The 20741-nt window shown below is 38.1% G+C and overlaps 1 protein-coding gene across 4 annotated transcripts; it reads right to left on the bottom strand.

Annotated features, from left to right (window-relative positions):
- Positions 1 to 924: 924 nt before the first annotated feature.
- On the bottom strand, positions 925 to 19987 carry LOC104238786 (DNA mismatch repair protein MSH4). 4 transcript variants are annotated; one of them, XM_070165551.1, is made up of 24 exons: positions 19868 to 19987; positions 16802 to 17005; positions 16669 to 16704; positions 16470 to 16582; positions 15657 to 15702; positions 14755 to 14801; positions 14442 to 14549; positions 13849 to 13924; positions 13247 to 13319; positions 13013 to 13158; positions 12852 to 12937; positions 12371 to 12510; positions 12155 to 12294; positions 12025 to 12075; positions 5564 to 5627; positions 4063 to 4206; positions 3913 to 3980; positions 3725 to 3783; positions 3446 to 3602; positions 3143 to 3195; positions 2963 to 3061; positions 1883 to 1997; positions 1683 to 1805; positions 925 to 1268 (listed from the first exon to the last, which is right to left on the bottom strand). In XM_070165551.1, the coding sequence occupies exons 1-24, from the start codon at positions 19931 to 19933 to the stop codon at positions 1095 to 1097; spliced, it is 2388 nt and encodes a 795-aa protein (XP_070021652.1). In that variant the 5' UTR covers positions 19934 to 19987; the 3' UTR covers positions 925 to 1094. The 4 variants fall into 4 exon arrangements, with proteins under 4 accessions (XP_070021652.1, XP_070021653.1, XP_070021655.1 ...); XM_070165552.1 differs by having other exon boundaries at positions 15675 to 15702; XM_070165554.1 differs by having other exon boundaries at positions 19825 to 19899.
- Positions 19988 to 20741: the final 754 nt, after the last annotated feature.

Here is a 20741-nt window from a genome sequence, read left to right as displayed (position 1 = left end):
TGGATTACTGGAGAAGGTTCATTACTTTTATATATATTTGTTAAAACTGAGAATAGATTGTTGCTAATGATTTATTACTTACAAAGTCACCTTTTTCTTTTTCATCGTATGAATTTAGAATTGGATAATATAGTTTAACTAGCTTATTTATACTTTACAGAGTGCAATATGTGTTAACCATTTGTGTGCCTATTATGGTGGGGGCAGATGCAAAATTGCTTATAATTTCAGGTCGAAGTCCATATTAACTTGTGTGGCTGATAAGTATTTTCCCCCCAAGTTGTGGTAACAATTGACAAAGCTCCCTTGAGGGAATTTAACGTTAACAGATAGCACCCAAGGGATTCGGCATGGTGGTGAATGATGTTGGTGTAAACCATGACATCCCATGTTGAAATCCCAATAGGAATTTAAAAAAAATACTAGGTGATGTTCTTCCATTTGTCTAAACTTAGGTGAGTAGAGTTAATCAATACTTGTGCTGGTAGAAGGTAGTATATATCTAGTCTAGTTGAATAATTAAGGTGCACACATAGTCCAAACTCCGCCGTTATAAAAAGAAAGCATTCACCAATCAATATTACCAGGCGCAGTGGCGGAGCCACATTGAAGCAAGGGGTGTCAAGTGACACGTCTTCGTCGGAAAATTACACTATTTTTCTAGATAAATTTTTTAATTTTATGTATATTTACTATAGGTTGACTCCCCTTGACTTTTCGATATATCTAATTATTTATATTTTGACACCCCTTGATGAAAATTCTAGATCCGCCACTGACCAGGCTTTACTTCATATTCTTAAGTTGCTTGTAACAGTACCCTTAGTAAAAAGTCCATCGGAACTATAACCCATCTTCACCCAAAAAACAATTAGCTTTATTCTCAAATTGATGTGTCGAATTAACTCTACTTGCAAGACGATCTAGACCAACTCTGTGTTAACTCAAATTCATCACTAGAAATCAACAAAAAATCAGAATTCCGCTTTCTCTTAAGTAGTTATCTCAATGAACGTATTTTCTTAGTCCAGGATATCCGGATGCATATACAGATCAGAGTCTTGATGTTAGAAGAAAGATATGAGGAGTAAATTCTAGTTATCTTTATGCCTACCACTTAAGTAGCTTTCTTTGAGGTCCTGCAGAGCATCCCTCAAAGAATCTTCATCCTGATCAGAAAATTTCAAGCACATCAGCCGTTGAGCCACTTGGTAAGTCAATTGTATGTCCTGATACTGTCTGTAATTCACCTCCATTCTCTTCATTTCCTATACGAAGGCGAAAAAAGGCAATCCGATCAACTCAAAATGGATGTGCAATTCTACATTTCTCAAAGCTTAGCAATTGGAAGCACAAACTGTAGTAAAGAAGCGTAAATGCATTGTGGATCACAGTCACTTTGTATGTGAGTTTTACAAAGCATAGTCGGTCCCAAAATTGGATAAAGAAAGTAAGATTGTGATACAAGTAGGGGTAAAGTCTGCGTACACAAGGCAAGGGGTAAGGTTTGAGTACACACTACTCTCCCCAGACCCCCCACTAGTGGGATTATATTGTTGTTGTAAGCTTCAAGATAGTTACTATGCTTTCTACTTTCCTGTTTGAAGAACCATAAAAAATTTTGAACACCTAATGGCAATTTCTCAGACAAGACATTGCTTGTTGAAGTTAAAACAAATTACCTTCTCTTTAATCCTAGATGTGATTCTTTTGGCAGTTTCTACTACTGAACTTGGTAGTCCAGCTACCCCTGCTAACATAAGGCCGTAATGTGGCACATGACGCAGTCCATCCTTCAATAGAAACTAAGAAGGGAACACAAGAAGAAATAAGTAGTCAGGTATAAATTGGCTATAAACCATTGAATGATTCAGAGATATACCTTGAAGTCCATGCGGTTATTCCTCACATCAACATCAAAATGAAGAATTTTCACATTCGGATACATGGTGGCTAGCTCTGAAAGATTTTCCATATGAGTAGCAAATATTGAGTACCTGAAAACAGCTTAAAAAGAATCACAGTCTGGACAAGAAATCCACCCCTTCACTTCTCTTACCAGGGAAAAACAGAAAAATCTAAGTGCGCGCTACAACCACTACTACACCGCAGTCTCAAACAAGTTGGGTTCACTATATGAAAAGGTCTTATACGACCAAAGAGACGAAAATGGAGGTATATACATGGGTTGGAATATGAAACTTGGCTGTATGTATTACATGGCAACTATAAAATACATTCAAACACCTCCAGCAGTTCTCTGCCAATTTGCTAGAACTATGAAGTCTAAAATTTAACTCTGAGAAATAATGACATCTAGGAAGTGACAAGATGAAGAATTTTATTAACAGTCTCCACAAAACAAATGAAGAAATCGTTTAGGATAATATCTTCTCTATAAGGAACTTTAAACTAGTGACTCCGTAAGAGGCTCAGTGAACAATCTTATGTGTGTCCTCAGATGAATGCTGAAGGCATTTACTTCTTACAAGAAAATGCAGTGACAACACGACGTCCACTCCTGTTTCACGGTCCAGTGCAGTATTTATTATTTAACTCCCACACTCAAATAACTAATGAAGAAAAATTTCAAGTATGATGTTCCCTTGGTATACTACAGAAGTCTTTTGTAGGTTTACAACAATCTTGATTGGTTTCTAAATTTTTTGTTCCTTATTTGAATCCTGCTTCTTAGAAGAGCTCCAGAATTGGTAGTCTTCCTACCATTTATTGTATCCAGGTAAGAGCAGGAGTTTTAGCAGTTATAAGTACCAACATATTCCTTCAACTTATAAAGTGCAAAATTGAAGCCTAAATTTCAAACTTTGCTGCAGTTCATACAATGAAAGATTAAGCTACCTAGCTAATCTTCTAGTTATAGGTTTTGTTATGAAATACATGCTTGGGCTACTTAACCATATTGCCTTTTAACATTGAAATACAAAGAGAGCTTTGAGATTACGCTTTAAGTGCCAATAGCTGCTCACAACAGCTCCATGCGACTGCAAATCCATCAGAGGACGAAGTCGCCCTCCCCAATTCATCCATTACGATCAGACTTCTGTATCCAGCAAAGGAGGTTCAAATCACACAGACAAACCTTCATGCCAATTTTGTGGAAACAGTTTGTGAAACGATCTACCTAGGAGAGACATTTTGCATTATAAAAGCCGTCTCCTTCATCTCTGTCATGAACTGCACAAACCACAGTTACACGAAATACTGGTGATTTCTATATCGGCTATCTCCAGGAGATGATGATTCAAATATAAAGAGCAAACTTTGCAATTTGAAGAGGTCAAACTTCACCAGAAACTTATCAAAACTAATGCTAAGCTTTTTCAGAAGTTCAACTAACTATTGCATAAATATATGCACAAAATTGGTCTTCCAAAATATAGAACTTCCAGACAACAATATACCATTCAAAAGTAGAGGATCATACCGTGCTAGAGTTTGATTCGAGACTGTCCATTGTTCCCATCCTTGTAAAAATACGATCGACCACTCTCAAAGTGGCAAACCGAGCAGGAATATAGCAACCAATTTGAGCAAGGATGACAGTTAAACAAACTTGCTGAAGATAAGTACTTTTTCCACTCCTACAAAAAACAATATATGGAAGTTATCAGGTAGAAAAATGGCAAAACCAAAAGTTAATGTAAAAACTGTCTCAAAGTACTTATTAAGAAATTTGATGCTATTATGGAATAAGGTTCCTTACATGTTTGGGCCCATTACAATAGCCATATTTGATGCTTCAGAAAGAAAGATACCATTTGGCTGAAAAATTGAATTCAACACCACGTCCATATTCAGAAATTTCCAGTATCAAAGTAGATAAGTCATTAACTTGCTATGTGGAGAGAAATCTCGAACTTTTACTAAGATTTTTAGAAGAAACTAACGTACAATCAAATCATTGTTTATGCTTTCCAGAATGGGGTGCCGTCCAGAATCAATTGCCAATGGGCCATCACCTATGAGGGAAAAAAATTAAGCAATCAATTTATTCAAATCTTGTCATCTAGTAAGTACTGAGAGTTGTGACAAAACACTCACATGTAAAATTAGGTCTAGTATATCTACCAACTGGTTTCGTTGATATCGTGTGAGCAAATGAATTCACCATCATGTCTAAAAGGCACAGCACTTCTGAAAGAATGGTCAGCACAGAGACATCCTCTCGTATTGCATCCATTAGTGCTGCATATTAGTATGAAATGGCAAGACTTTTAAGTAGGGTGAGTTCTCAAATAACAACAGGGTAAACAGAAAGAAGAGTATGGCACTTCGCTGAATACATGTCAATACGAGTTAAAGATGCATTTTTATGTGTTGAGCAGAATTGTCAGAGACGTAAGAAAACTCATATTAGTATGGAAGCACTAAGCATGAGAAGGGGAGTAATCTTCCAAGTACAGAAAAAAAGGAAGAGAACATTAACAAGAGCTACATCCAATCTCATTCAGAGAAATCCCATATGATTCTAATCAACATGTCATTACTAGTGGATTTAGTGGTAAACCCAGTGTATGACTATCCAAGTCATATTTTTCTAGCCACAAGGAGTGCCAAAATTGATAGTGGGTTAAGTGGCAAATGTATACTATGTGCAAGCGCGGACATACTTAAGTACAGGTACTCTGTTGCTAAGCATCCGGCTACCCATATAATAAAGGGAAGAAGCCCTTGTCTGGAGCTATGCCACTGAGAATCATTAAGATGCCCGGAAACTACTACTCAGATCTCTACCAGAGCCCAGGGCAGGCAATGAGAATTAAAAAAATTATCGGAAAGCTTTTATCAAAGATTTTGACCTCTGCTAACATATATAAAAGCTCTCTTTAAAAAAGAAAGTGGACTTGCAGAGTTGAATCCAAAAGCACTCCCCTGCCCCCACGCATAAGCTACATGTACACTGTGATCAAGCCTGATAGACCATCCAAGCTTTGCATATCTCTTATGGGGTTTTGATGCAGAATGCAAGAGGAAAAAAATAAGATGTAAGATGTCACAATGATTTTTTATCTAAATTTATGTGTTAACGTTAAGCTGATCTGCTGACGAATCTTTGTTTATATTATCATATTTTTGAGTCAAGGGCATTATAGTAACACAGAATTTTGTACTTAATTCACAGGAAATATTACCTATTATTCTCTGCATCTTTTCAGCAATTAAACAACTAACGAACAGGCCCAGATTTTCCACTCTTATTTCAGGTTCCTGATCCACTAGATTGTGCTACATTAACTTTGTCCTCTAACAGACGAGTAAACCCACAAAACTTAAGGATCAAAAGTAGTCCCGATAGTTGCCTTGGTTCAAAGTTCAAACACCAAAACAGTTTGCTGACATAAGATGAAAAAACCCATAATATGTACAAATCATTTCTTCTTGCCCCATGGAAGCACCCAAAAAATCAAAACTTTATGAAGCAAATGCCTTAAGTTATGAAGTCGCCGCTAATATTGTCATGCTGAAAAGACAAGCATTTGATTATGTAGACAGGAGATCCAAAGGCAATAGCAGAAAAGTTTGTGCATTTCAACCAACTTACCTTCCAGGCAGAGTGCAGTCCTCAACCAGCATTCTTTAGCTGCAGACTTGTTCCTCGCATTCAACTGTGAATACAAGCAGTGAATGAAGAATAACCACCTCATCTATGAGTAAAAATAAGGATTGAAAGAATACATTCTTTCACAAAAGGACTAAATTGGTTGATACTGCAAGTGTATGCAAATAAAATAGTCCTAGATGATTGATGGCTATTCTAATATCAAAATTGATGGTTACACGTGAACAGAAGGAAACAAGTAATATGTGGATCATTCACAGAATCTTAAAAGTTTTAGTCATAGTCAGCACATACAGACACGAAGCTCTGTATAGATTAAGATAGAATGTACCTCTTTCATATATTTTGAGGTTAATTAATTCGTGAACAATCTACCTCTTTCATGTTTACATAGATCAATGTGTAACTCAAAACTGTCATCCCTATTCTCAACTAACTTGTTTATTATTTTCTGGGAAGCGTCACTACTCGTGCAGTACTCAGGTTACAACAGATTCAGAAGTCCAACAGATTCAGAAGACCATCCAAAGGAAAGAACGACCGCATAGCGACCTCTATAAAGTTAAACACTATAGCTATGTTTAAGACATTTGTCTTTCTCCTGGAATATTTGATCTTACTTTCTAGTTACTTTGGTTGTGTTAAACTCTTAAAAAGTATTTTACACCACATGAAAGAAAACAACTTAGGGGCACCGGTTCGGACAAGATGCGGAAAGCGCGACTTAGATGGTTCGGACATGTGCGGAGGAGAAGCCTAGATGCACCGGTTAGGAGGTGTGAGCGGTTGTCTTTGGCAGGTACGAGAAGAGGCAGAGGGCGGCCTAAGAAGTATTGGGGCGAGGTGATCAGGCAGGATATGGCGCGGCTTCAGATTTCCGAAGACATGGCTCTTGATAGGAACATGTGGAGGTCGAGCATTAGGGTGGTAGGCTAGGGGGGAGTCGAGAGTTCTTCCCTCTTTGTACCGGGTAGTCTGATAGAGTTTTGTTTAGGTTTGTTAGCAGTCTATGTTATGTTCACATTGTTGTTTTGTATAGTTTGGTGTTGAAAATGTTGGTTTATGTTTAGTTAACAATGGCATGCTGAAAATGTTGGTTTATGTTTAGTCAACAATGGCATGCCAATTGGAAGAGTTGGTGGAAAGAGTTGGTGTGGATGCTAGGAGGAAGCTTCCTCCTTTGATGTCACCCATGACATCAAGAGGAGGTAGTTTGATGTCACCAATGACATCAAGAGGAGGTCTTTACCTCTATAAATAGATGCACTCCTTCACTTGTAGAAATCATCCCAAAATAATACAATACATTGTAGTGAGTAGAGAGTTAAGAGAGAAATTCTCTTAAGTGTAATTGGGAAATCTCCCCTTCCTTTGTTAATATTAAAAGGGCAATTGTTCTCTGGTGGACGTAGGATTATTTTGATCCGAACCACGTTAAATCTTGTGTTCTTTCTTTTACGTTTCCGCTAACAATTGGTATCAGAGCGACAGGATTCTTTAACGATCCAAGGAGAAAGAACAAGCAAATATGAGTTCCATGAAGTTTGAAATTGATAGATTCAATGGACGCAACAACTTCAATATCTGGAAGATCCAGATGATGGCGTTACTGCGGAGGGAAGGTTCAATCCATGCTATTGACGGAAAGTATCCTACGGATATATCAGCTCCCGACAAGGAGAAGATTGAAGGGGATGCATTGAGTGCAATCCAACTATCCCTTGCACCTAACGTGCTTTGTGAAGTGAGTACGGGTACCGAAGAGACGGCCAAACAGTTATGGGAAAAGCTAGAAGGGCTATACCAAGACCGATCAGTGACAACAAGGATGTTGTTACAACGGCGTCTTCACACATTTAAGATGGGGTCAGGTACTTCGTTACAAGATCATTTAGATGCGTTTAATAAACTTGTCATGGACTTACAGATTGCAGGAATTAAAAGGGAGGAGGAGACGCTTGCATGTGCTTTGCTATTTTCATTGACTTCAGGATATCGTGATATTGAGAATTCAATGATGTATAGCAAGGAGCCTATCAAGCTTGAGCAAGTGCGGCAGGCACTTAACTCTAGTGATGTGCGGAGGCACATTGAAGGAGATAGAGATGACCAGGCAAGTGGCCTCTTTGTAAGAGGCCGGACTAGCCAACAGGGAAAGACCAAATCAAAGCACAGATCAAAGTCTCGTGTGAACAAGAAGAATACAGAGTGTTGGGGTTGTGGCAAGAAGGGGCACTTTGAACGAGATTGCCCAATGTCAAAGTCCAAGGAAAAGGCGAGTGCATCTACAGTTGAACAGGTACATAATTTTGATAATGATTATGTACTAACAACATCGTGTAATAATAATAGTAGTTATGAAAACAAATGGGTGTTAGACTCTGCTTGTACTCTGCATATGACGTTCCGAAAAGACTGGTTTAGCAGCTACGAGAAAAGTGGAGGAACCGTAGTAATGGGCAATAATGCAACTTGTGCAATAGTTGGCATTGGCTCAGTTCGGGTTCGCTGCCATGATGGAATCGTGAGGACTATTACACAAGTCCGTCATGTTCCTGATCTGAAGAAGAATTTGATCTCCTTGGGTACTCTGGATGAACAAGGCTACAGGTACATGAGCGAAGCAGGAACTATGAAGGTGACTAAAGGTTCTTTAGTCATGCTGAAAGGCAAGCTGGAGAACGGCCTTTACACATTGGCCGGAAGCACCATTGTTGGCTCTGCAAATGCATCTACAGTGCAGTTATCTAATGATGACAAGGCAAGACTATGGCACATGAGACTGGGTCATATGAGCGCACGTGGACTGGAGATGTTGAGCAATCGTAAACTTTTGGAAGGTGAGAAGATCAGCACGCTTGACTTCTGTGAGCACTGCGTTCTAGGGAAGCAGAAGAAGGTCAGCTTCAGCACTGGCAAACACAAGACAAGAGGAGTGCTAGACTACATCCATTCAGATTTATGGGGTCCTTCTAAACTTCCATCGAAGGGAGGAAAGAGGTATCTTCTCATTTTTATTGATGATTTCTCACGAAAGGTTTGGGTGTATTTTTTGAAGGCAAAAAGTGATGTTTTTGAAGCATTTAAAGAGTGGAAGATTTTGGTTGAAAATCAAATGGAGCGGAAAATCAAGTATCTTCGCACAGACAATGGCTTGGAGTTTTGCAATGAAGAGTTTAATGAATTCTGCAAGGTTCATGGGATCTCAAGACATAGGACTGTCAGGCATACCCCACAGCAGAATGGAGTTGCCGAGAGAATGAACAGAACTCTTCTTGAAAAGGCTCGTTGTATGCTCCTACAAGCCAAAATGTCCAAAGTATTTTGGGCTGAAGCAGTTCACACTGCTGCTCATATTGTCAATCGATCTCCAGCATCGGCAATTGACTTTAAGACTCCGAATGAGGTATGGTCAGGTGAACCCTCTAACTATTCATACTTACGAGTATTTGGGTGTCCAGCTTATTATCACGTTAATGAAGGAAAGCTTGAACCAAGGGCTAAGAAGGCCATATTCGTAGGGTATGTGGATGGAGTAAAAGGGTACAAACTTTGGTGTTTGTCTTTACTCAAATTTATAGTTAGTAGAGATGTCACCTTCGATGAATCCTCTATACTTGATCCCCGTAAAGTTTCCGTGGAGTTTTCAGGAAACAAGAACAACGAGCAGGTGGAGCTTCCGGTGGAGCTTGCCAAGGAAAAGGATCAAGAGACTCAGGTTAAAGATGAGTCAGAAGATGTAGGCGTTGAAGAACTTGCTGTCAATGAACCATACACAATTGCGAAGGGGAGGGAGAAGAGGCAGACACGAGAACCGGAACGCCTTATAAATCAAGCAAACTTGATTGCATATGCGTTCGTAGCTGCACAAGAAGAGATTAAAGATCTGGAGCCCTCCTCGTATATTGAAGCAACTTCTTGCAAGGATGCCGCACAATGGCGGTTAGCCATGACTGAAGAGATGGAGTCTCTTCACAAGAATCAGACATGGGTCTTAGTGAAAAGACAAAAGGGGAAGAGGACAGTTGGATGCAAGTGGGTCTACCGAAAGAAAGAGGGAATTCCTGAAGTGGAAGATGCTAGGTTCAAGGCGAGATTGGTTGCAAAAGGTTTCAGCCAAAAGGAGGGAATTGACTACAATGAGATTTTCTCTCCGGTCGTGAAGCATAGCTCAATTCGCGTGCTACTAGCATTGGTTGCACAATTTGACTTGGAGCTTCAACAGCTTGATGTCAAAACTGCTTTCTTACACGGTGATCTAGAAGAGACAATCTATATGGATCAACCTGAAGGTTTCCTAGCTGAGGGAAAAGAAGATCACGTATGCCAACTAAAGAAGTCTTTGTATGGTTTGAAGCAATCCCCTAGACAGTGGTACAAGAGGTTTGATGCATTCATGACTACACATGAATTCTCAAGGAGTGCATTTGATAGTTGTGTGTATCACAAGAAGATGTCTGGTAACTCAATGATTTATTTACTGTTGTATGTTGATGATATGCTTATTGCTGCTAACAACATTACAGAGATAAATGCTTTGAAGAAACTATTGAGTAAGGAATTTGACATGAAGGATTTAGGAGCTGCAAAGAAAATCCTTGGTATGGAGATTTCAAGAGAAGACGATGTTGTACATCTTTCTCAGAAGAGGTATATTGAAAGGGTTCTCGAGAGATTCAATATGCAAACGTGCAAGCCTTGCAGTTGGTAGTATTATGTATGCTATGGTATGCACACGTCCAGATATTGCTCAATCTGTAAGTGTGGTAAGTAGATACATGTCCAACCCAGGAAAGAGGCATTGGGAAGCTGTCAAGTGGATATTGAGATATCTCAAAGGAGCTTCTGGTGTTGGTCTTACCTTTCGAAAAAGTGGTACAGGTATTTCAATTCTCGGTTATGTGGATTCTGACTATGCAGGAGATCTTGACAGAAGAAGGTCCACAACTGGATACATCTTTACCCTCGTTGGCAGTGCCGTCAGTTGGAAGTCGACTTTGCAGTCGATTGTCGCTTTGTCTACGACAGAAGCAGAATACATGGCAGCAGCGGAGGCGGTAAAGGAAGCTATCTGGTTGAAAAGTTTAGTAGCGGAATTGAGTTTGGTTCAGCTGGAATCAACTCTTAGATGTGATAGTCAGAGTGCTATTCATCTAATGAAAAATCAGAGATTTCATGAGCGCACTAAACACATTGATGTCAGATTTCATTTTATTCGAGATGTTATTGATGAGGGAACTATCAAGGTCGTGAAGGTTATCACAGACGATAATGCTGCAGACATGTTGACCAAGATAGTCCCGCTCGCTAAGTTTGCACACTGCAAGGACTTGGCGGGGGTGTGCATCAACTGATGCAACTCCGAAGAGAACAGTTGCTAGGTGGAGGTGGTATGTTCAACAATGGTTTGATTCTTCTTGTTTCTTACAACGGGGTTGCCCAGTAAGCTTAGAAGTTTTGGCCAGAGTTGTTCACACGCTCGAAACGCAAACCAAGGTGGAGATTGAAAATGTTGGTTTATGTTTAGTTAACAATGGCATGCTGAAAATGTTGGTTTATGTTTAGTCAACAATGGCATGCCAATTGGAAGAGTTGGTGGAAAGAGTTGGTGTGGATGCTAGGAGGAAGCTTCCTCCTTTGATGTCACCCATGACATCAAGAGGAGGTAGTTTGATGTCACCAATGACATCAAGAGGAGGTCTTTACCTCTATAAATAGATGCACTCCTTCACTTGTAGAAATCATCCCAAAATAATACAATACATTGTAGTGAGTAGAGAGTTAAGAGAGAAATTCTCTTAAGTGTAATTGGGAAATCTCCCCTTCCTTTGTTAATATTAAAAGGGCAATTGTTCTCTGGTGGACGTAGGATTATTTTGATCCGAACCACGTTAAATCTTGTGTTCTTTCTTTTACGTTTCCGCTAACAATTGGTATCAGAGCGACAGGATTCTTTAACGATCCAAGGAGAAAGAACAAGCAAATATGAGTTCCATGAAGTTTGAAATTGATAGATTCAATGGACGCAACAACTTCAATATCTGGAAGATCCAGATGATGGCGTTACTGCGGAGGGAAGGTTCAATCCATGCTATTGACGGAAAGTATCCTACGGATATATCAGCTCCCGACAAGGAGAAGATTGAAGGGGATGCATTGAGTGCAATCCAACTATCCCTTGCACCTAACGTGCTTTGTGAAGTGAGTACGGGTACCGAAGAGACGGCCAAACAGTTGTGGGAAAAGCTAGAAGGGCTATACCAAGACCGATCAGTGACAACAAGAATGTTGTTACTCCCGCCCTTAAGAGTTATTGCTTCAAGTTGATTTGCCGGGTTTTCCTCATGAAAATTTGCAAGAGCAATATCTTCTGGAATATGTTTTGCACCAAACCAAATGGAGCCTACAGAGGAATGTAGCAATGGATGCCAGGTAATACTCACTGAAGCAAGTTCAAGACTGGAGCAATGGACATTGTTTCCATGTTTCATGACCTGATTAGCGTGAAAGTTGTTAGAGGAAAAGAAGCATAAATGCTTAATAAAAGTTTAATTTTTAATATAGCATGACAACCTGGATGAACTTGCTGGGTAGTTTTCCCTGTATGTCCTTTTGCGGAATGCTAAAGTAAAACCCTTTCCTGTTATTGAATGGGATCTTCAAGTTTGGCAGTCTGAAATCTTCACGATACTTATTTGCTAGGTCGTATATAGCTACAAATTCAGTGTTTGTTAGAAACTAAGACAATGAACTTAGAAGGGAAAAGAACATGTAATATGGCAGAAAAACCTTCGCTGGTGTCACAAAATGATCTACGGGCCATATCAAGAAGCCCATCAACTCCAGCCTTAAGAGCAAAACACTGCTGTGTCCGTGCAACAAAAGGAACTCGTGTATGAAGGACATCTTCATCAATCACTTCTCCAATTCTGAGAGAACAAATATCACATGGATAAAATAAACATATGAATTGCAGTATTCATCGAATATCCTAAATCATATTAGAACTGCAAATCAGTTACAAGGATTGATAGATGCAGAGGAATAATTAGCTCATGGACGTAAACAAAATTAAGGAGGAACAGGAATCCTCTCTTTCAGAAAAACAAGAACGGAAAAAGAAGAAAGTCCTAGAAGGGATTGAGGTGGAGAATATTGAAGATACATTAACAATGAAAAAATGGAACTGTCTGAATTCTGAAGAGGGGCTCACCAACATGGAGAGGGATTGGAGGGAAGAGTCAGGTATCTAAGCAAATATGAACGTTACCTGTTCCTGATTGAAGTATATTTTTCATTCTCACATATGGACTTGTAAACATTTCCCAGCAGACAACTCTTGGCTTCTTTAAGCACCTGAATCACAAGCTAATCATTGTACCATACAAGATACAGAAAAGTGAATGCCTGACCCCAACAATGATGCTGCACCTGGGAGAGTAACGGTAAAGCATCAAGAGCGGTTTTGAGAAGAATAATGCTGGATATCATAATTTGGTTCCTCCTTCCATTATCTGAAGCCAAGACTTCATTAGTAACTCTCTTTGGCTTGAAGCAGAAGTGACAAAGGACCCTATCTGGATGGAGAAACATAGGTCAACTTTCTGAAATGGGACAAGCCATATAGAATACAAGAGAGAATCAACCTCCTTTCTATGACGTTACCTGTTTCTTTCGGAAACTTACGAAGGGCCTGAGACAAGCCAAAGAATAGCTGCTCATTGCTCATCAACTCATCCTGGATATAAAATGATAAAAGTGTCACAGGTTTTGACTGGATCACATTACATCCTGAAAGGCACGGCATAAACTACAGGATAATAACACTCAGAAAGCAGCTGCAGGCTGGTTAAATTTTATTGGCACCAAAACTCCATCAAGTAATGACCAGTGTGATTGCATAATCTGGTAGCTGTAGTCAAACAGCATATTCCCCTCAGTCTTAAAAACTTTAATTTTCCTGTGGAACACCTCAGTTCAGCTAGTAGTTCAGAGAACCCTCAATCTCCTCCTTCCTGTTTCGATCACCCAAAGCAACACTAACATTTAAAAAATAAAGCCTTTTCCTGAGAAGGCTTACTCTCAATAAAATAGATCTTCTAGAGGAGATACAACCGCAATAGAGAAATTCTTAACGCAGAAGATTGCTAAACGAATGTAAAAAAATAACATGAAAATTTACTGGAGGGATGGCAGCAAAATCTGATTCTATAGTAGCAGAGCATGTCATATATTCTTCTGTCTCATGCAATACATTGAAAACCTACCAGGCAATTGAGTCGAGTGTTAATGGTCTCTATGTCTTTCAGAGGCTGCAAAAGATTTGCCCTCAGAAGTCTAGTCCTGCGGTGGAGTATGATCAAGCAAACACAGATTTATGTTGTAGGTGCACAGCATACTGAAATAGACAGATTACAGAATTTTCCATCCTGTGCAGAACTTTAACATAAGAACTATGAAGTTGCCTCAAGTGTGGGCTTAGTATTTACGTTTATCATTCTTGTATTCACAAAGTGGCAAAAGGCATTAAGCACAAAACTGACTGTCTTTTCATATACAATGATGTGCTCCATATAGCAGGTTAACATTGTTGACAGTCATCTGAATAATATTTATAAATTGGTATATGATTCCCAGTAATTTAGGGTTTTTGTATTACAGAAACCAAGCTAAATCCTACACCATTCACAGTTCTGTATATTAGGTATAACACAATCTAGGTGTAGAAATTGAAAAGTAATGTCTATCACACAACCTTATCATGTGAAACAAGAGGCACACTGAATAGAATTGCACAAAGACATTTATAACCATGAACTGACAGATTATTACCAGCTTATCAATGCAATTATTTCCATACCCGCCAATAGTTCGAGTTGTTTTAAGCATGTGGAATAAACTTCTCTTTTTGCTGTTTGTGCCCAAAAGAGAAGAGTGCATAGGCTCAATTATCTCCAAGTTCTGAACACTGCCATCAACGACAAAGTATAAAATTTAGATCATCTACAAAGTCTTACAATAAATTCTAACTTTTCTAAACACAATCCTTTAGGATAATTGAAAGCGTAATGCTGATGTTATCAGCTGAAATGGAACTCAGTAGCCAGTATGACTAGTAAGTGATAGATCCAAGCTGATATGCAACAGCCACTAATTTGGTATGAGGAAGTTACCTGGTGGCATCAATGTTCATGTGGTCAAAAGATCCATTGAAGGTAACCTGTGGAAAGAGAAGACAACTTTGAATCTCGAATACTCCTTTTGACTACTCAAAGTTCCATGAAATTCTTAGATATGCTACATCCACCATAATGGCACATTTATATCTATATATTAACATTTCTGTTTCTTGATCACAAAATGAGAAATCTCTCTTCCAAAGGAGCTTCAAAGAAATAGCGCATATGGCCCTTTAAAGGACACCAGTGGACAAAATACTCAATATCCTAACCTTCAAAAAGTTGAAAATCATGCCACTTCAATTTTCGCTAAGAAATAGGAAAAGCTTAGCTAACTCACTAACCCCTCACCCGCCAAAAATTCAAATGAATAAAGAAAGAAAGTTTTCATCATTGCAATGTTCTAGTTCTATATACCAAAGCTGGACATAGTAAGTATCAATTAACACAAAATATGTTACTTTAAGACCTACTAGGACAGATTGTTCTTGCCAATAGTATGCAAAAACATGATCTGAGACATTCTTCTTTCTTGGTAAAATTTATTGGCGTTGCTGCAACTACAATAATCACAAACAAATCACTGAATATTGGTGAACAGGGACTAGTTCATACTTCTTTCACTTTAAATTACACTTTAATGTGGCGCAATGTGATGGACATAATAATAAAAATAATAGTTGCACTATGTGAAACCATTTTGCATGGCAAAATCATGCTTGCAGTAGATAGGTTAAATAAGTTGAAGTGTTTTTCACTCCTATTTAATAAAATAATAGTTGCACTATGTGAAACCACTTTGCATGGCAAAATCATGCTTGCAGTAGATAGGTTCAATAAGGTGAAGTGTTTTTCACTCCTATTTGGCTCTTTTATGCATGAGAAGTCGCACATACCAGCAAAGAGTGATTTACCACAATAACACCTTTCTCTGCTTCAATCCTGCACATGATGTACTTGCATATCATATCTGAAAATAATCAAGTGAAACAAGAGGCAGTTTTCCTCTAAATTACTAGCATCTTTAATATGCTTAAAACAAATCCTTTTTGGATTCACATATTGGTAATATGTGAATGAATTCTTGGTTATAATCCTGCCAAGCATCAAAAGTGTTTTAGTTTTTCATAAAAGCTAATGAATGACAGACTTCACATACTCAAGGTTGTCAGTATCAACAAAGTAACATATTAATTTGACGAAATTCGGATGTTTAAAGGTGGCTTATCATTTGAGGACCACAGTTTAATGAAATGCAGGAACAAGTATTTCCATTGGGCTAAGGATGAGATCTCAAAGTCTCATGTCGATGGTGCAACACCACAATGTTACTCATCGGCGGAGAGTATTTTTAGCTCTCTCTAGAGTGATTTGAGGGCATATCTGTTGACTTGGGCTAGCTCTTTTACACTCTAGAAAAGTAACACATAACTTAGACCTATACTAACTGTGACATTCATGAGCTCACTAGATCAAATTGCAAACTGTGTGTCAGAAAAGAGCATTGATGACACTCTTAGAGCAAATAAGCCTATTTGAGTGTTGCCTAGCAGATATGGATATTAATGCTGTTGCTAACTGTTCTACGGAGTGCATCACGACTCTCAAGAATTTACCAAAGAACTCGAAGTTTTCATTCTATGCAAGAAGTGCAGATGAAATATTTCAATACCATGTCCATTAAATTGAAAGTCACCATAGCATCATACCACTTGATAGTTGCCGCTGCTGCAGCCAGACACAAATAATATTGCTTGTAGTATGAGTCCAAACCAAGAGCAGACGGTTCCTTAGCAGCTAATCCTTTAACCAGTACAGCTCCCTTCATAACATATTAAAGTATGAAGTAGTGTCAGTGCTATTTAATGGAGAAGCAGCAGAGTCGAAAATGCATAGTTTCAGAACTACCCTGGTATCATCAAAGCAACCACGATTCATTATAACCTGTTTACATCAACATAAGCATAAGTCCTAAGCTTTTAAGAATTAGAAATTACGCATTTTATCGAAATAGAGCCACCAATATGTTTAGAGGCAACACCTTTCTTGTGGAGGAACAAAATCCATCAGCTAGCTGTGAGACTCCGACCATTCCATCTGCTGCCAGTTTATTTGGAGGAACAATGATCGCCATAGGTTCATAGAACTGTAGTAAAGTCTTTGTATTTTGATAGGAGCTGCTAGTCTCTATATACTGAGAAAGATGCAGTGAAGCTGATCGCAAGTCAAATGCAGCTACTCCAACCTGCCGACAAAATTGCTATTGCCAGTTAGGGTGTGAAGCTTCAGCAAAGCACGGATTTTTCCTTTTTATTTCTGATTTAATACTTAAAAAGTCATTATCACGTGTACACGTAATACTCAATCCTGAGAAGTTATATTAAAGAAACAAACTTCACCAGAATTTATGAGTTACTTGGAAATTCAACTGTTAACTCATCCACTTTTACATAATACTGAAGATATCTCAAAGATGCTTGCATCCAGGGAACCGTAGGCGCAGATTCTTTCTTTAAATGCAATCGACCGGAGTAATTAATGGATTCTTTTTTAAAAAAGAGAAAAGAAAATGCTAACTCCATTTAAGTCATCAAGAAGAAAAGTAAAATGCAGCATCGGTCGGAGAAGCACCATAGGCTTCTTTAGCTGGTTCCTTTCTAGATCACTTAAGCCGTAAAGTTCTCAGGAACTACATTAAGTGGTCCATATTTTCAACCTGATAAAATGGACCGTGGGACTAACTCAATCCCAAAAGCTAGCTTATGAGGTGAGAATTGTCCAAGACCATATAAGGAGACCAAGACACCCATTACCCACCGATGTGAGACAGAACTCAACACCCCCTCACGCCCAGGCTTGCATATGGGTGTCTAACGGGCCGGGTCAGCCCGTTTCCGGACCGGGCCGGACCGGTACAAGGGGGCCGGGTGGGGCTGGGTTAAAGGGGTAGGGGGGTTTGGTCCGTTCACCTATTTTCAACCGATTAACCAGACTGGTCAAACCCGATCAACAGAAATACTGTAGAACCGGTTAAACCGGCCTGGCCCAGACCGGTTAACGGCTAGCTTTTTTTTTTTTTTTAATTGTTGATTGGGCAGCCCATGTTAACTGTTGGCAACGGTCGCCTGCCAAGGAGCCGTTGCCCAACGGCTGATTTGCGCAATTACCCCTTTTTGGACCTTTTTTTTTAAAAAATTAACACTTGTGTAATTACAAATTTAACCTTTTGAAAAACTATAAATACACCCCCCCCCTCTTCTTCATTTCTTCACTCATCTCTCATTTCTCAAACTCAAATTCTCAATTCAAGTTAAATCATGTCTCGTACTTCTAGAGTGCGCTCATATGTTTGGGAACACTTTGAGGTGGTAGAAGAAAATGAAGAAATTCAGAAAGTAAAGTGCAAGAACTGTGGTTGAGTCTTAAATCTTCGTCCAAAGTGTGGCACAGGCAGTTTAAGGAGGCATATGAAGAGTTGTCTTGAGCGGCCTCCGGAAATTTGTATTTAAGTTGATTTGAGACAATTTGTGTTATTTTAAAATTATTAGACGTATTTATGCTTAATGTTTTAGTTTGTTAGAGTAATTTGAAGTATTATTATGCATGAAAATTTAGTTTTACTCTTTTTTTTGTTAATTTACTTGTTAAATGCAAACTTCAATTTTGTAATTTTGAAATAAATATAGTACTTGCAATTTATAAGTACAATTTTTTCTCATCTTCATTGTATTCTTTATATTTTTACTTTATATAAATATAATTTACAATAGTTATACAAAATACAAAAAAAAATTAAAAACTACACTAACCCAACCCAGCCCGGTCCGGCCCGGCCCCTTGTACCCGTAACCTTTACGGTTCATTTTTTACTCGGATGAATCCGAACCCGTTAAACTCGGTAAGCCCCAATCCATAACTGGCCCGGACTCCAACCCATACGGTTCCTAAATTATCCTACCCAGCCCGGCCCACCCGTTAGACACCCATAAGCCTGCAAACTGGAGCGTGAACAACATAAATGGGGCCCAACATCGGTAACAATAAATTGGGATGGGTTTGGGTCTGGCTATGATAACACGATAAAATGGACCTTGGGCCTAACTCAACCCAAAAGTTAGCTTATGAGATGAGGATTGTCCAAGATCATATAACGAGAAGTCACCCATTATCCACCAATGTGAGACACAACCCAACACAACCAAAGTTAGAAAATATACGGTGAATTCAAATTATATATCCACATTCTCATACATACATTTGAAATTAAGCATAATACAATATCTTCTATGAATTTGACAAGCTCGAAGCTATCCTAAAACTTGTAAGTTTTAATTACCTGCTTAGCTTTGTCATAAATCTGGATTACCTCAACACATCAATAAATTTCAGATATAAAACATCAACATATTCTCTGACAATACGTGTAAAATTAAGCATAATACAATCTCTTCATTTAACTTAGCTAAACTCGAAGCTACCGTCAAACTGCATCATATTTATCCATTTCTCAAATTTCTCAAACTAGTAAGCTATCACATATTTATAACATGACATAAGCACTTATAAAGTCAAATTGCACCTATTAATTCAAAAACAGAGTTCGAATTTCCTCGTCATAAATCAGAAAATATCATCAATTTATTCGGTAGAAGTTTAAACTTTTGCTCAAAATACACCTATTATTCATAACAAAAAAATCAAATTCGCTCGTCAGGTTCAAAAATCGCACCTATTCATTCAAAAAAAATCAATTCCGCTCGTTACGCAGGGAAATTGCACCTATTATCCAAAAAAAATTCAATTTGCTCGTTACGTCGCGAAAATGCACCCTTTGCTCGAAAAAGAAGATGTTTACATTCATTCGTTATACATCGCGGAACTTGTGTCTATTTATCCAAAATGAAGTTTAAAATTCAAATATGCTTGTTATACATCGCCGTAATTGTATCTATTTGTTCAAATGTAGTTCAAATTTTGCTTGTTATACATATCGAAATTGTATCTATAAGGCGAAGTCGCATCTATTTATTCAAATGAAAGTTCAAATTTGCACATTCGATGTACCTAGAAATATACTCTGTTTAAAATACGAATGGAGAGAGAGAACCTCCTTGGCGCGATTCTCGATGAGGCCGATGACGAAGCTTGATCGTTCTCCGGTGTCGTCTTCCATTTGAACTCTAAGCTCTCAGCTGAGAAGTGTGAGCAGTGATTAGAAAATATTTGGGTTTTCAATTCGCGCCAAAGGTATATATAGGGGTGAATCCCCAGTGATTGTGGGTGGCTCACACAGAATTGACATTAGTTGTGTGATGCCTATTTTTATTCCACACAATCCATACGTTGTGGTCAACAAAATTATGGAACTATAAAATTGTGAGATAAAAAAAAACTCACACAAGTAGCGTCAGTTGTGAATTTTTCGTGAATCTTTTTGACTCCGACTAGTATTTAAATGGGTATTTGGACATAAGAATTGTAATTTTCAAAAAAAGCAAATTCTTTTTTTCAAGTAAAAATGGTATTTGAAAATTAGTGTTGTGTTTGTACATAAATATAATTTTGGGTTGTTTTTGAAGTTTTGTGAGTAACCTGAGTGAAATTTTTGAAATCAGCTTTTTAGAGTTTTTGAAATTTTCGAAAAATTTCAAAATTCATTTTCAAGTGAAAATTAGAAATTTTATAGTCAAACACTTATTTCGAAAAATAAAAAAATTCTTATGTCCAAACGGGCTCTAAGTCACGTTTGAAGTGTAAAGATAACTTTGCATTATCAGTATTTTAATCACTATTTTCAGGCTAGTTATCAATTTTATAAAATAACTGATTAATTATAATAAAAATTTATATTTAATTACCTAATAAGTTACTTGTATATAAAAAAAATCTTATCCCATTAGTAATTACTCCAAGTAACATGCTATAAGAGGTTATTATGGTGTAAATGATACTATCTAACTTGTGATACTATAATTTGAATT

This window comes from Nicotiana sylvestris, chromosome 12, assembly GCF_000393655.2.
Source record: "Nicotiana sylvestris chromosome 12, ASM39365v2, whole genome shotgun sequence".
Lineage (NCBI taxonomy): Eukaryota > Viridiplantae > Streptophyta > Magnoliopsida > Solanales > Solanaceae > Nicotiana > Nicotiana sylvestris.
Note: the sequence above shows the minus strand (reverse complement) of the source record. Positions and strands in the feature narration are given on the sequence as shown.